The sequence below is a fragment of the Cryptotermes secundus genome, unplaced genomic scaffold, assembly GCF_002891405.2.
Source record: "Cryptotermes secundus unplaced genomic scaffold, Csec_1.0 scaffold587, whole genome shotgun sequence".
NCBI lineage: Eukaryota > Metazoa > Arthropoda > Insecta > Blattodea > Kalotermitidae > Cryptotermes > Cryptotermes secundus.
This window is the reverse complement of record NW_019729901.1, coordinates 19,610-34,900: the sequence shown is the minus strand read 5'-3', so window position 1 is coordinate 34,900 and position 15,291 is coordinate 19,610. Positions and strand designations below refer to the sequence as shown.

Here is a 15,291-nt window from a genome sequence, read left to right as displayed (position 1 = left end):
AGTTTTGAACTTCGGTAAGCTACGGGCTTTAAAACTTGTGGGGCCATATGTTGAGGGGGGGGGATAAAATACCCATTTGATAGAAATGCTCTTACTAATTAACCATTCTCAAAATAAGATTTTGAGGCATTCTCTAGTAAGCTTAAGAGCGAAGCTTGAAAGACGATTAAGTTGTTTCACTGAAAGTTGCAAGATATGGCAGGACAACTTATATTTTCCCTGATAATGCTGTACACCAGAGACATCTAGTGCAGACCTACTGCTTTCGAGGTGATGCATATAATTTCTATGCAAAGCGTTAAATTTTTCATCTCTGTAAGGGGGACGCAGTAGATTTCCGTTGATATAGGAGGGGAATTTTTATATATTATTTCGATCATGTATGAGGACTGGGCCTTCTCGGCCCTTGCACCGCGACCTAAAGTTGTCTATTGTGCTTTTATTTCGATTAACTTCGCTCTTCAGAGGCATAAGCCACAAAAGTTCTGCGCCCTCGTCAACACGCCATCTGTGCCAAACTAAATAAGGCCTGCTGAGAGAAGTCAGCTTTATCTCAAGTCTGTAAAAATAATAACACTAAGAGACTTCACCACATCGCTTACAGTCAGCCTACTGCAGCGTCTCTGCTCGAGTGAATATGTCGCGCGGATCCGTGAACCCAGTTACCGTAAACTTCGACTCAGATCACATTATCTCTATTCCAAGCAACGACAGGCAGCCCTCTACATTGTAATTTCTGTGCTCAAGGAGAGAAAAAAGGATGTCTACAATTGCTGTGTATATGTTCAAACAGCCCAGTGTTTCTTGACGTTCATATTTCACTGGTAAATTTGAGAACTCGAAAAATATTAACCATATCCTCACAGAACCCACACATGAGCAACAACATTTAAGTTCTAAATTCCGTTAATTTTGAATTTCTCTTTCGAGTAATGGAGAAATGAAACAGAAGGGGATGGACTCTTTTTCTATGCCGCATCTGAGAAAAGGGCCTATGAAACTGTGAGGAATGTAACTGCTACAATTATAAAGAGGGGCACGCGGTAACGTAGTTGGCTGAGGCACTATGCTCAAGCCGGGAGGTCGCTTTTCAAGTCCCGATTAGGTCATTCGATTTTTCAATTGACCTGATCCTTCCAGCCACATTATAGCCCTGGGGTCAACTCAGCCTCTAACAGAAATGAGTACCAGGAATCTTCATGGAGGGTAAAGGATGACTACCTCACCGCCATCTGTGAGCTGATTGTCTAGAAGATGTGGGAGCCTCGACCTCTCACAATGCCCCGTTACAGGAATAGCTTTTCCTCAACCCCAACATTGAGCCTGTTTATGTTATTTTGGAATAGGATTTTTATCTTACGAGTACTATGCCGTAAATGTTTTAATTAAATCCGCAAATTAATGTATGGAATATGAGATCAGATATTTTCATTTCAGTGATCAATTCAGGCGCCCGATTTTGATGACCTGAAAATATTTAAAAAATGACGAAAAAAATCCAGAAAATGACCTAAAGGAGAAAAGAAAAAACACTTCGCTTCCATGTTATTCACATTTCAGGAAACGTATGAAGAAAAATTCCCTAAAATGGTCAAAAATGACAATAAATACCCTTAAAAGTCCAAATATTTACCCCCAAAATGAAAAAAAAATGACCTTAAACCTAAAAATGTCAAAAAATTACTTATAAAATTTACATTTCTGTAACCAGCAGCTCATATCCGAGATTTATATATTTAAGAGCATCGCATAGAATACACGGAAAAAAAGATGACATGTCATCAAAATCCGGGCCCTGGTGATCATGAATATACCAGATCCATAGCCAAATTTGCCCTAGAAACACCACAGTTCGACTAGTTCGTGCAACAGTTCTGCATGCACATGCCTCGTAACTTTGTTGTGTCGGCTGTAACAGAGGATATGTATGAATTAGCAGAACTTGGACCTGGTGTTAGAGTACGGAACAGGCGCCCATGACCTTCCAAACGATGAACAAGAGAGAATAATGCAAATGAAGTTAAGATACAAATATAACATGCAGCTGTTTTGAACGCGGCCAGCGGAGAAACGGCGGAACAGGGAACACTTGATGAGGGACGGAACTGCACTAATATTCGGCTGCCTGCTTTAAACAGCTGACATCGATAATATGGTCACTAAAGAAGCCATTTTTCTGGATTTAGATCACTTATCTAAGTTCTATCTCTGCATCTGTCTTGCTCTTTCAGTATGTCCCTCTGTCTCATTCATTCAATTTTACTCTTCCACAGGCGAAGTTCTGAAAACCCTTGAAGTATTCAGAACGCCTGCAGATAAGAGTGTTCGTACTGACAGACATGCCGTGAGCGGGCTGGTACGGCTCTTGCGTGTGCCAAAGTGCTCTTCATCTCGTCTTCTCTCGTTCAAAGCATCGGCCCCTTGTCTGCTTCCGCTTAAACTTTTATTGTATCTCGCTTTGATTGGTTGAATTTTAATCTCCCATGGACTTACTTCATGCGTTCGTTTCATTATTAGAAAAATCTTGATATGATTTATCTCGTTTACCCTTAATTTCAATAGACCATAAATGTGTAAGTATCATGCCATTCAGTTCGCCTTTAGCTTCTCCTCAGTACGCAAGGTCATTACTCGTTAAATCTTCAGAGATGAAGTGTCAGTACTGATTAGGCATGGGACAGCAAGGATGGTGTAGGGGCCCAATTACTGCTCATCACCCTGTCTCCAGTAAATCCCTTTCTCACGCAAGTCACTATGAGACTGCAAGACGTTCCTGGAATACGGCACAGTGTAAATGCGAGTGTATGTTGTGATGAATTATTTGTATCGTTTTCATTTTAATAGGAATTCCCAGGATCAGGTTCTATTAAAAATATCTTTGAAGATTATGTGACGAACGATTTTTGTAAGAAGATACCTGCCACGAGCGGACTTTTTGCTTCCAGGGTTGATATCGCCAAAACATTCGTGTCAGTGTGTAATTATCATGTCGGAGTTGAAGAAGTCGCTTCAGTCTGTAAAAACTTTATAATCTGAAGATTACCGTCTTCTCTGAAGTGACGCCATGTGGCGCCCGAGATGTGTAGCGGAAGGCCAGGAACAAGGGGCAGAATTTAGAGCCAAACTAAACTTGACTAAGGAACAGTGCATCAAGGTGATACCTCTTTTTACTTGAGGTGTGAAATTTTAACTGCTCTAAAAAGGAGCATAAATATAATGTAGTTAAGTTAGGAAACAATTAAAGCAGAGAAACCTCTGCTGAATACGTTTCAGTCTGTTTGCATCCGTGGAAAGCTGAAGGTTACGCTGCGAACTAGACATGGCAACTTAATGTATAATGAGAAAATATGCAAAGGATATGATCATGAAGATAAAGTTCAGAATCAAGAAACATTCCCAGGTGTCCAGCAGTGTCAGTATGTGTTATAATGGGCTCAGTACTTCTATACTCATAGAGCAAGAAATTTTATTTTCTAGAGAAGTTTATAAGTTTAATTTTTTAATATCTGGTTTCATATAGTTCATAGCTCACCAAACTCGCACTGAATCTATTGCAGTAGAGTTAAAGGTTCGGTATATTTTTATGTCGCCTGCAAGAACTGGATACCTGGAGTGCTTAACTATATCATACAAGTCGTTTTATACACGTTGAAAAGCAGAGATCCCAGAAGATCCTTGTGGAACACCGGAAAGTACTTCGAAAGGGAACAAAAACAGTTCCAGAATTAAGGATCTACAATCGTCTGTTGGTTAGGTAACTGCGAGGCCTCACCAGATGTCAGGTGGTGAGTCGCTGGCTTCCCACCGCGGCGGGCCGGGTTCGAGCCCGGGTCTCATCATGTGGAATTTGTGGTGGACAAAGTGGAGCTGGGACGGGTTTTCTGCAAGTACTTCGGTTTCCCCTGCCAATCTTCATTCCACCAATTACTCCATAATCACCATTATCTATCATCTGGGGATGGTACAATAGGCCAGTAATGGCCGCAGTACAAAGTGGACTGTGTCTGACCCCACTAAGAATAACAATAGGGAACTGCAAGAGCGGTTTACATAACCGTCAGAAATTCCGAGGGCTCCAAGCTTATGAAGAAGCAGGGTGTGGGTAACGAGGTCAAAAGCAGCCGTTAGATCAAAATAAATGGCATCTTCTTGACGTTAAGAGCAGACTGGAGCGGTAATAAAATCAAGACAAGTTACCAAACTGATGGTGGTTGACTTGGATTTTGTGAAAACATGCTGACAGAGGTTTAATTTAAACTTTAGGTACTAAGAAACATGGTCATGTATTGCAGATTTAAGTAATTTGGAAAATTTATTAAGAATTTAAGTGAGTCTNAGTGGATGACCCCAGGAGAAGGATTATTATATGCTAACAGAAAGTGATGAAAACAATAATAATAATAATAATAATTTTGGAGCTGCGATAGTCATTTGACAATAATATAACAAGTACGTATTTACAAATGTAAGCAATAACTAAAAGGGTTGGATAAAAAGTAGTGGCAACACTGCTGTAATATGAAAGATGTGCATCAGGTGGCACTAGCGCCGTCTGTAGCTGATAGCAGAAGTTCAGTTGAAGTAGTACATTGAGTTGCATTGGGCATTGTCTTGAAGTGCAGGAGCCCACTTCAAGCACCCTAACAACATGTTTACGAAAGAAGAACAACGCTCCTAGATAAAACTTGAAGTTGCACGAGGTTGTAGTGCACAAACCTGTTATCAGGGACTGCGACGAGCATGTGGTGATGCTGCTTTGCCATATCGCACAGTGACATGATGGGTGAAATTATTCCGTGAAGGGAGGGATGCCATTCAGGATGACCTCATGTTGACAACCACACAGTTTAGCTTCTTGCTTCTTTGCTGGATGTCGATCGTCGATGGGCTGAGTGGGAGTTAGCTGCTGAGGTAGGCGTATGTCACAAAACCGTGCTCCACATTCTGCACGATATTCTTGGATACCGCAAAACTGCAGCGCGTTGGGTACCCCATACAATGTCCGAGGTGCGACAATGACAACGTTATGAAATTGCACAGGACTTGTTGGACCGGTACCAGAAGAAANGGACTGCGATAAGCATGTGGTGATGCTGCTTTGCCATATCGCACAGTGGCATGATGGGTGAAATTATTCCGTGAAGGGAGCGATGCCATTCAGGATGACCTCATGTTGACAACCACACAGTTTAGCTTCTTGCTTCTTTGCTGGATGTCGATCGTCGATGGGCTGAGTGGGAGTTAGCTGCTGAGGTAGGCGTATGTCACAAAACCGTGCTCCACATTCTGCACGATATTCTTGGATACCGCAAAACTGCAGCGCGTTGGGTACCCCATACAATGTCCGAGGTGCGACAATGACAACGTTATGAAATTGCACAGGACTTGTTGGACCGGTACCAGAAGAAAGGTGACGACTTACTTGGAAGGATCGTCACTCTGGACGAAACTTGGGCTCGCACTTGAAGCGACAATCAAATGAATGGAAGCATCCTGATTCTCCTCGTCCAAAGAAAGCGCGCCCTACACAGAGTAATGTGAAGGCGATGTTCATTGTGGCATATGACACTGATGGAGTGATACTGCACCACACTGTACCTCAACGACAGACAGTAAACGCTGCCTACTACTGAAATTTCCTGCGTAATCATCTTCATCCAGCACTCAGGAGAAAGCGACGACACTTGTTGGCAACGAACCCCATCATCCTTCATGACAATGCAAGGGCTCATACTGCTGACGCTGTCAAGGATCTCTTTCGCCGATGGCGATGAGAGATACTGCAACATCCGCCTTACTCACCCGATATGAGTCCGTGCGATTATGATTTCTTTGTCCAAATTAAAGAACCACTGCGAGGGGCACGTTAAAACACAAGATAGGAGATTATTCGTGCTGTAGGGCGGTCACTGCTGTATATCAACAGAAGTGGACGCGCTATTGGTGTACGACGCCTTCCACAAATTTGACAGGCGGTGGTACACATGGGGGGCGATTATATTGAAGGACTGTAAGTGTTCTTACCTCAGGTAATAAAGTCATTTCAGAACAATAGAGGTGTTGCCACTACTTTTTATCCGACCTTTGTAGATGCTTATTCAGTATGGTACGACCCTACGACCATTGTCGTATACATCCACACGAACCCAGCACGTTATTCAATGCGTTAGTCTGTCGAGTCACAAATAAACATTGTCTATGCAAGATTTGTAAACTGAACGTCTGATTTGGGACAGTAAGCTTTACTTCATCTGTTCGAGGTGCTGCTTTCCTCAATTCGCGGACTACACTTCCCAGTATATATTTTTTCGCCATAATTTTCTGGCGTACACGGTTATCACAGAGCAGAAGTCTCCAAGCCGAGAAGTTTAGGCAACCAGCAGAACTCTGACCGACTGTAAAAACACACGAACAAACATCTGATCCATGGATTTGACTGAGACCCGCGGTTCCTGGTCTCTCTCTAAGGCTTTTCACACTTTAACCCTGCAAGCATGAATTTCATATAAATAGTAACATTCAATAGGCAAGGTAACGTACGTGTATGCATAGTGTAGCAGCTGTTGCACATTTGTTCTGCTCTCAAAAGCAAAAGCTGATTAAACAACTCCATCACAAACCACCAAAGATTAATAAATACTTACATGCCCGTGTAAGGGCCGCGCCAAAGCTCAATCGGTTAGTCGCTGGCTTCCAACAGCAGCGGCCCGGGTTCTATCCCGGGTCAGGTCAAGTGTATTTGTGGTGGACAGAGTGGCGCTGGGGCAGGTTTTCTCCGAGTACTTCGGTTTCCCCTGCCAATCTTCACTCCACCAATTGCTCCACAATTACCCTCACCTATCATCTGGGGCTGGTACAATAGGCCAGAAATTTCCGCAGTACAAGGGACTTAGTCCCACCACTCTAGCAATAAAGAATAATACATTCCCGTGTAAAAATCTTCACTCAGAATTCAGGAACATGTTTTGTTCTTCGAGGTGTTTATTCATATTTAACGTCTCTCAGTGCCCTCACTCGCACCCATGACATTTCTGTAACCCCCGCCCCCAGAGCAGAGTTCCTAGGAAACGAACTCAACGCTCGTCAAGGCTTCACTGTTTCCTTAACAACTGAGAAAGACACTCACTTGGACTCCAGTCTGTGCATATGTAAAAGTAAAATGAATAATTTTCCACTGGTTGCCTCCCCAAGAGAAAGTCTCTTGTGTATTTACCTTTCTTTTGCACAAACTCTGCTTAGGAGAACCAGGGTGACACAAAAGGACGGATGTTCCGCTATTGTGTGTGTGTGTGTATGTGTGTACAGTATACACATATATGGATGATAGGATAAACATAATACACACAACAATATCTGGATTGTTCTTTGCGGTATATAGACCTACATGAAACAGGCCGAAAATTCTAAACATATTACAATGAACATATATAACAAACTCAACATAGCAAACCGACATAATCATGCAGTAGAGATATTGCCATATGTTAAGTGTTTGGAATGGTAATAGGAATTATTGGATTGTTATAACACGTAACTACAGATAACTACGGCAGTTTCGCTAGTACCCTCGCCTTATTATTAACTGCAGCGCGTACTGTCTTATCAGTCTTCATTAGACGCTGCCTGGCAACGGCTCCTCAGCTTTCGTGTACAGTAAGGGCCTCTTTCCTCGCTGGCTAGCGGATCCTAACTCTGTACCTTACTCAGATTCCGTCTTCGACGGGCTCCTGTCATCGCTGGCTGGCGTTGTATATTAGACGTAAATATTATTTAGATATTCCTGTGCCTGACATTTAAATATACAGATGAGTATTCTCCCAGGATTGCCTGACAGAAACATTTTCCCCATGACTCGTTTGGGAAAGTGAGGGGGCGGATGGAAGCGTATCCAGGAGTACTTTAGATTATGGATGTTATGGCTTATGTATACGTGTATGAAAATACCTGTGTCTGTCTGTCTAACTACCTACATACCTATATGTCTGTCTGTCTGTCTGTCCATCTATTCCTCTTGCTTCCACTTGGAGCGACATCCTTCAAACGCTTTTGTTTCACTTCAGTTTTTTAATCTTAGACAGATTGTACGTCTTCTTGAACGAGGGATCCCCCCGTCGCAAGGCCACTACCTACATACAAACACAGATTAAACCCAAACATCCATGCCTTGAGTGGGATTCGAACCCACGATCCCAATGTTCGAGCCAGCGAAGACATCCATGCCTTAGACGCCGCGGCCACTCTGATCGGCATATGAAACACAGGAGATCAAAATATTTTCCATCGCCTCCTCTCATTACCACATGGTCGTTGGGTGTGCCTACACCATCTCCGACCTTAAACAGGGAGTTGCAGTAATCATCAGCTTTCCTCATGACCACCTGGTCTCCAAAACGTTGGCACTCTGCTGCCATTTCCCACCTCATGCCGGCTCAATATAGGGATCTCTGAAGCTCTCTCACAACAGTAATCCTGAAGATGGCAACTGCAGTTGTCTAAACAGTACAAGCGCTTGAACATCTCGAAAGCCGAATCATACATTTGCCTACGAACAGTGTACTTCCGCGTCGTACTACCTGTGAACCTATGGCCTACATACACGGAACATAAACAAGGGTACTAACGGGCAGGGATGAGAACATGTATGCGATAACCGCACCAACGGCACAGTTGGGAACTACACATACAGAGCACCCATGCCGCTGCAAAACGAACCCAAACACAACGATAACCGGATAGAAACGGCAGCCCCCAAGCAAAAATATTGAAGTTTTAATCGTTTATAATTATTTTAGTAACTTTTAGTAGAGTATATTTAATTTAAATTTGAGATATCACATTCATATTTCATACAAGAAGCTGCACACGCAGTTAAACAATTTCAGCAAATAGTGACATCTGATGGTGGCCGTGTACGACCGAAACATGTAGTGCACACAGAGGGAGATATTAAACGGGTCGCATTGTGGACGGAAGTGTAGCGTGCGAATGAAGAGTTTTAACATATATTTTTATATGTCGGGCATTGAAGGGAAGACCTTTCGTAATGTTACAGAAATAAACATTATTTAATACAATTTCAACATAATTAAACGTTTTAATATTTTAGTAACTTATATTTTAATGTTTTACATACGGTTTTATACATTGGCAATAACATCGACAAATAACAAGCACAGCCTCCACCAACTGTAAACATTGGCCAATGTATGGGAAAACAGCAGCAAAGTCCAGAGTGAGTGTAAATATTTTACCTGAGGATACCATAAAGAGATAAAACATATTGTAAAATAATTAATGAAGTTTATTTATGAATTGTGATGACGGAACCAATAATAAATTTATGTTTTGCTTATTACATTTTCGGACATGAAAGTTTCCTCTTTGAAATTTTGTTTGAAAATATTTGTATTAATTTGAAAGCTATATGTGACTAATCAAAATACATTACGTGTTCTAACTCAGCTTTCCTCAAATGGCGTGCCGTTATGTCTTAAGCTGACAATCATTTCGTTGTATGAATCACCACTGAGTGCAATGACTCGCCTCCATATTGTGGCGTACATCAGAGGACAGTTCCGCTGTGTCTCCGCCCCACAACCTAATCAGCGGCTTGGCAAAGAGTAGAAGCAGTAATCAGATCTTTGCTGCGGTCCAGATACTGTGGAGAGGATCTAACTATACGGAGAGAGAGAAATGAGGATGAAGGAAACAGAGAATGAGAAACCTGAGAAAGAGTTTCCGGTAGTCTTCAATATCTCAAGGAATCGAAATAACAGTTTCTACTGATTTGTAAGATTTGAGGTTTTCACGGCGGCGACTATGAAGAAGGCATCTTCTGAGATGTGGCGCCGTGTAGTTATTGTATTAACCGACGTTTCGGAGGAACGTATCGACTCCATCTTCAGGGTATAACAAAAATCCGTGAGCGAGGAACCAGCGTGGGCATGTGCTATCATCCCAAAAGACTGCTTTCTTCTACTGATTTGCTTGTTTATTTCCCTATGCCATGTTTGATATACTGAAAGTTTGTTGATTATTCAAGGATACTATCAATACATAAGTCATACATTGAGAAGAGTATGAAATATTTTCTTGGAAAATACAAAACTTAAGACGGGTATGTGTTTCTTAGTTGGCTATTAAACGAAGCTCTCATTATCGCAAGTATATTACGTCAAATAGGAATGGATTTGGAAGGAAACGGCTGTAATCTAATGGAGGTGCTAACTGTGCATCAGCGTGGAATGACTGAGGAAAACCACGAAAGCCCTCGGGCAGAGTAGCCGGTGTCCCAGTCGAGATTCGAACAGAACGTTTTCCAAATACAAGTCTGGAGCGTTATCACAAGACAAGCCTGTTCAGTGGGAAAGTGTAGAAAACTGAGAGAGAACTATCAGTTTGAGTGAAGTGAAGATTACCGGCTTCTGGCATGTGATACCGCGTAGAAAAGTGGACCGTTATCAGAGTTTCGGAGGCTGACGCTGTCTCCATCTTCAGAGTAAAAGGATAACCTTAAATTTCGCATAGATTAAAAAAAGTGAGTTAAACAGGGTCCAGTTTCTTGCTTTCATGAATACGTTCATCAGTCTATATTTGTGAGATTTTGTAAAGCCAGTAAATTGGTGTAAAGATGCTACATACAAGGCAAAATGCCTTGTTAAAATGTTAAAATGTGAGTCAGAGGCAAATCGTGGCGAACAAGATGCAGTACTTGGGCTCTCTGTCGCTCTGCTGCACAGTGATTGCCACTTGCTGCTCAGCAAATCGAGTTTGCAGACCTGTTGAAGGCTGGGAACGCTTCATCAGCTGCGAGACCGTGCGTTCAGTTACCCTGATATTCTGGCTCCAAAGCTTCAACAGTCACTCTACTTCTGAGCACGTCCTTCTTCATCGTCTGCCTGATTTCAGATATTCAGCAAATGCCTGATTAAATCATTCAAGCAGGAAGTGCTGAAACCTATTCGAGTTCCAGTGCACTCGAGAGAATTGCACTCTCACTGATAAGACGCATGAAAGCTAAAATACGTGATAAGCAGTGATATTTCCAATGGACGAATATTTTCATCCATTGGTCTCCTTCTGGTTAATAGCACACACTCTGCAAATAAAAGCACGGCAAACGGCGTGCACTTCAGATGTTACAAATGCGCACTTTACCTCCTCGTGTATTGGAAATACGCTACAACAATACTAGAACAAATTTACGTAGGTGAACATTTTCTGCGTTGTGTTACAAGCGTGTGATTGTTTTAAAAGACGTATGGCCACAGAATTTTCTGCTTATTGTTAGGAAATAATTAAGGACCGCACCATAGCTCGACCGCCTCTGTGTTCTAGTAGTCAGAGTTTCTGGCTACAGATCCAGAGGTCCGGGTTCGGTTCCCGACGCTACCAGATTTTCTCACTAGTAATGAGCTTAGAACGGGGTCCACTCATCCTCGTGAGGTTAACTGAAGAGTTATTTCAAGGAAATAGCGGCTCCGGTCTAGAAAACCGAATTAAAGGCCGTGGGGATTCGTTGCGCTGACCACGCGACATCCTCTACCCGCTAAAGTTGGCACTAACTTCGCCTACAAGCAGCGGTCGCTCGGTCGGTATAGTTCGCTTGAGGACTCAAAGCCATGGAGTATAGTTTTTAGTCATAGCTCAGGCGGTTAGTCACCGGCTTCCCACCGCGGCGGCCCGGATTCGAGGCCACGTAAGTTCAGGTGGGATTTGTGGTGAACTAAATGGCACTTGGGGCAAGTTTTCTCCGAGTGCTTCCGGTTTCTCCTCCTAATTCTTATTCCACCGACTGCTCCACATTCTCATCTATCATCCGGGGCTGGTACAATAGGTCAGTTAGTGGCTGACGTAACAAGTGGGCTCAGTCTCACCCCACCCCTAGAAACTATAAAAAAAACTACGAAATAATTATGAGAAACTCTCTTAAAATTTATTTACTTTAACATGTAAAACCGCTCACACTTTTAAACACCAACGGTATTTAACTTATGAATTAGGCATTTCCGACCTTCAAGGTCGCACTCGTAGGCCTGATTTTGTACCAGATTTTGTGCAAACTCTTGCCCCCCCCCCCCAAAATCTCTTCTGTCCTCTGGGATGTAATGTAGTCTCTTCGCAACATTTCCGACTTAACAGCCACACAATCACCCACTCAACAAATCACAGTTACACATTTCATTATCAGATTCATAAATTTAATGGCTACTGAACATCAAGATTTCAAATTGAACTAAAATAACTTTACACCATAAAATTATATATTGCATCATCTCTTCCCGAAAATGCTTCATATCATAGACAAGTAGCATCAGTCACATTGTCACATGCCCATGCAGACATGCGCAGTATAATCCTGTTCTGCTTACATACAGATGTGTAAAGTACGTTGTTGGTGGTTAAACATTCCAGTATGAACACGCTTCTTAAACACGTTAGCACAACAGATTCCGAAATTTCGTGTTTAATTATTAAACGAGTTTTATAAAGTACGAATCTTTAAAATATGAAATCGAGTACTATTCAAATTCAGGACTAATTTTTCAATTATGTTTGTAAATATTGTACACACAGTGTTGCCAAATAGATGTGCTTGAATAATAAAAATACATCTGTGATGGGTGTCCTACTGGCAATCAGGCTATGAATAAGACACATGCATGATGATATTCCGACACATTTTAGCCGGACTGTGCCAGATGTTCTGACGACAGTTGGATGTGTAGAGGACCCACTGCATGGCCTCCACGCTCGCCTGATTTAAATCCTCTGGATTTTCACCTGAGGAGGCACGTAATCACCTTTGTGTATGCAGCTCCTCTTGACAACGAAGAGGCACTTCACATGGCACTGTGGATGCCTGTCGAACCACCCGCAACTGCCCCGGTATCTCTGACCGGATGCGGCCGTCCTTGATAAGACGTGTCGAGGCGTGCATTGAATCTCATGGAGGACACTGTTAGTACTTCTCTGAATGTGCTTCTTCAGAAATTAAACGTTTCCCGACACATTTTGATATGGACATTATTTCTTGTTTTGGTGTGTGGAGCTCGTGACTAAGTTTGTCGGCGCCTTTCAGTTTATAGCTTAACCCACTGAAGCAGTGATACAACGTCCCTTCAGCCCATTCACAAGAAGTAGGAATGTAAGAGGAAGCTGAAGTGATGGGACAGACGCCTCTTAATTTATTTGGAATGAAATGTAAGACTGGAAGGAACTGGGGGCACTGGGTTAACAGAATACAATTAGGATTAAGAATCCAGCCACGACTTTAACTCTGAAATACGGAAAGGAAAGTATTCTGTAATTATTTACGGTATTTGTTCGCGCGTGCCACTTCAGCAACCAAAATCTAACTGTGGGCTTCTTTCTGTTTCAGAAGCGTCTTCGGGGCATGCTCCTGAGCGTCGGGTGCCTGGGGGTTGCACTGTTTGGCCTGCTGCAACTCCGACTTCACCTCATGGGCACTCTCACCCCGGTGTTCGCCACGGCCGATAACCCCACTGCGCGTTGTCCCTCCGCGTATACTCGTACCCTTACTTTCGCTTATCTCCCCGTCTTCAATTTCGGCCTTCTGCTTTGGCCTCGGTGGTTAAGCTTTGATTGGTCCATGGACGCCATACCCAGAATAACATCTCTGTTCGACCCTAGGAGCACTGTAACGTTGCTCTTCTATTACTTGTTTTATCGGGCAACGAAGAGAACATTCTGGAAACTGACCGCACTAGAAAACCATTTGTATCAACAGCAGCAGAAGCCACAGTCTTACCACAGACCCCGGAGACATTCCCATAGGCGCCCCAGTCATATCAGTGCAGCGAACAATATCGTCACAAAGCCCCATGTCTCCACAGTTGCCCCTGCACACACTGGAGACACTGTTAAAACGATGACATCTTCCTCCTGCCCTGTCTGTCGTCACAGCCTCCTAGATCACCATTCTGCCATATGTCGAAATAACAATAATAATAACACTATTCCAATGTTGGGAACGTCATCAGCTCCTTGTTGCTGTAGCAACGGAGTTCCAAAATTCCCACATCAGACACCGATAGCTGATGGTGATGTTAGGAAGAGTACTTATCCCCGAAGACTGCGCCCCACCGGAAAGGCGTACCTGAGCAACGCGGAAATTCTCCTTCTGTCTCTGGCCTTCATCGCTCTCCCATTCCTCCCTGCCACAAACGTATTCTTCTACGTTGGCTTTGTGGTCGCCGAGCGGGTTCTTTACATCCCCAGTGTCGGCTACTGTCTCCTGATTGGACTCGGGTGTAACGTGATTCATTCAAGAGCCAGCAAGAGTTTGGTGTTTGTGGGTGTTGCGCTTCTACTGGCCACGTTCAGCATAAGAACTGTTCAGAGGAATCGTGACTGGGTGGATGAAGAGAGCCTGTACAGAGCCGGCATCCCCGTCAACCCGCCGAAATGTAAGTCATGTTCCAGCTCACTTGCGCAAAAATCACTTATTTTTGATCGTATGATAAAAATTATTGTAAACATTCGGGATCTTCATGCAAACTCGCAGGCATGTTTAAAACTATTCACTGAATGCGGTAAGAATATAATATAATGCGGTAGCGTAGTTGGTTGAGACACTATGTTATAAACCGGAAGGTCACAGATTTTATTCCCGAGAAGGTGGATTTTTTTCTATTTACCTAATCCTTCCAGCCGCATTATGGCCCTGGGATCGACTCAGCCTCTAACAGAAACGAGTATCAGGATTCTTCCTGGGGGTAAAGGACGGCAGGCGCGTAAGGCTGACAAACTTACCGCCATCTGTGAGCGGTTTGTCTAGAAAATGTGGGAATCTCAAAGTCACACAACCCTACGGGCCTTCAAGGCCTGCTACAGGGATAGCTTTACCTTTTTATTACTAATGAAACACATCCAGTTATTTCCGCTCTCTTATTGGACAGTCGAGTCAAAATAAGAATTTATTTCCTCTGATTTCTCTGTTATACGGAATTTGTCATTTGGAAGGTATACATCTGTCGCACGTTATTTACTTCGACGCAGACGTTGCGACGTAACAAACAGTAAATAATTGTTCCGCGACTTTAAGAAACATGAAATGGCGCATTTTTCTGAGGCCTCCTTGGCACTATCTCGCGACCCTTTAGTTTTCTAATGCTGTAGCAACTGAAATGTAAATTAATTTAATCGCTTCTATTATTCACATTTTTCAAAGGCGAGTTTGTGATCATATGTTAATTCCCGTATCTCTAATATTTAGAGTTCAACAGTTCCGTATCCATACCAAATGTGTGGGGTAGGAATACAAAACTG

At 42.9% G+C, this 15,291-nt stretch overlaps 1 protein-coding gene across 1 annotated transcript in view; it reads left to right on the top strand.

The window, feature by feature from the left end:
* The window catches only part of LOC111865762 (protein O-mannosyl-transferase TMTC1), a gene marked incomplete at its 3' end in the record, with an annotated part of 72,858 nt that extends 58,429 nt beyond the window's left edge, over positions 1-14,429 (top strand). Inside the window, exon 2 of the mRNA XM_023854029.1 lies at positions 13,382-14,429. Within this exon, the coding sequence (XP_023709797.1) occupies positions 13,382-14,429 (1,048 nt within the window). The remainder of the gene's footprint in view (positions 1-13,381) is intronic.
* Between the last annotated feature and the right edge of the window lie 862 nt (positions 14,430-15,291).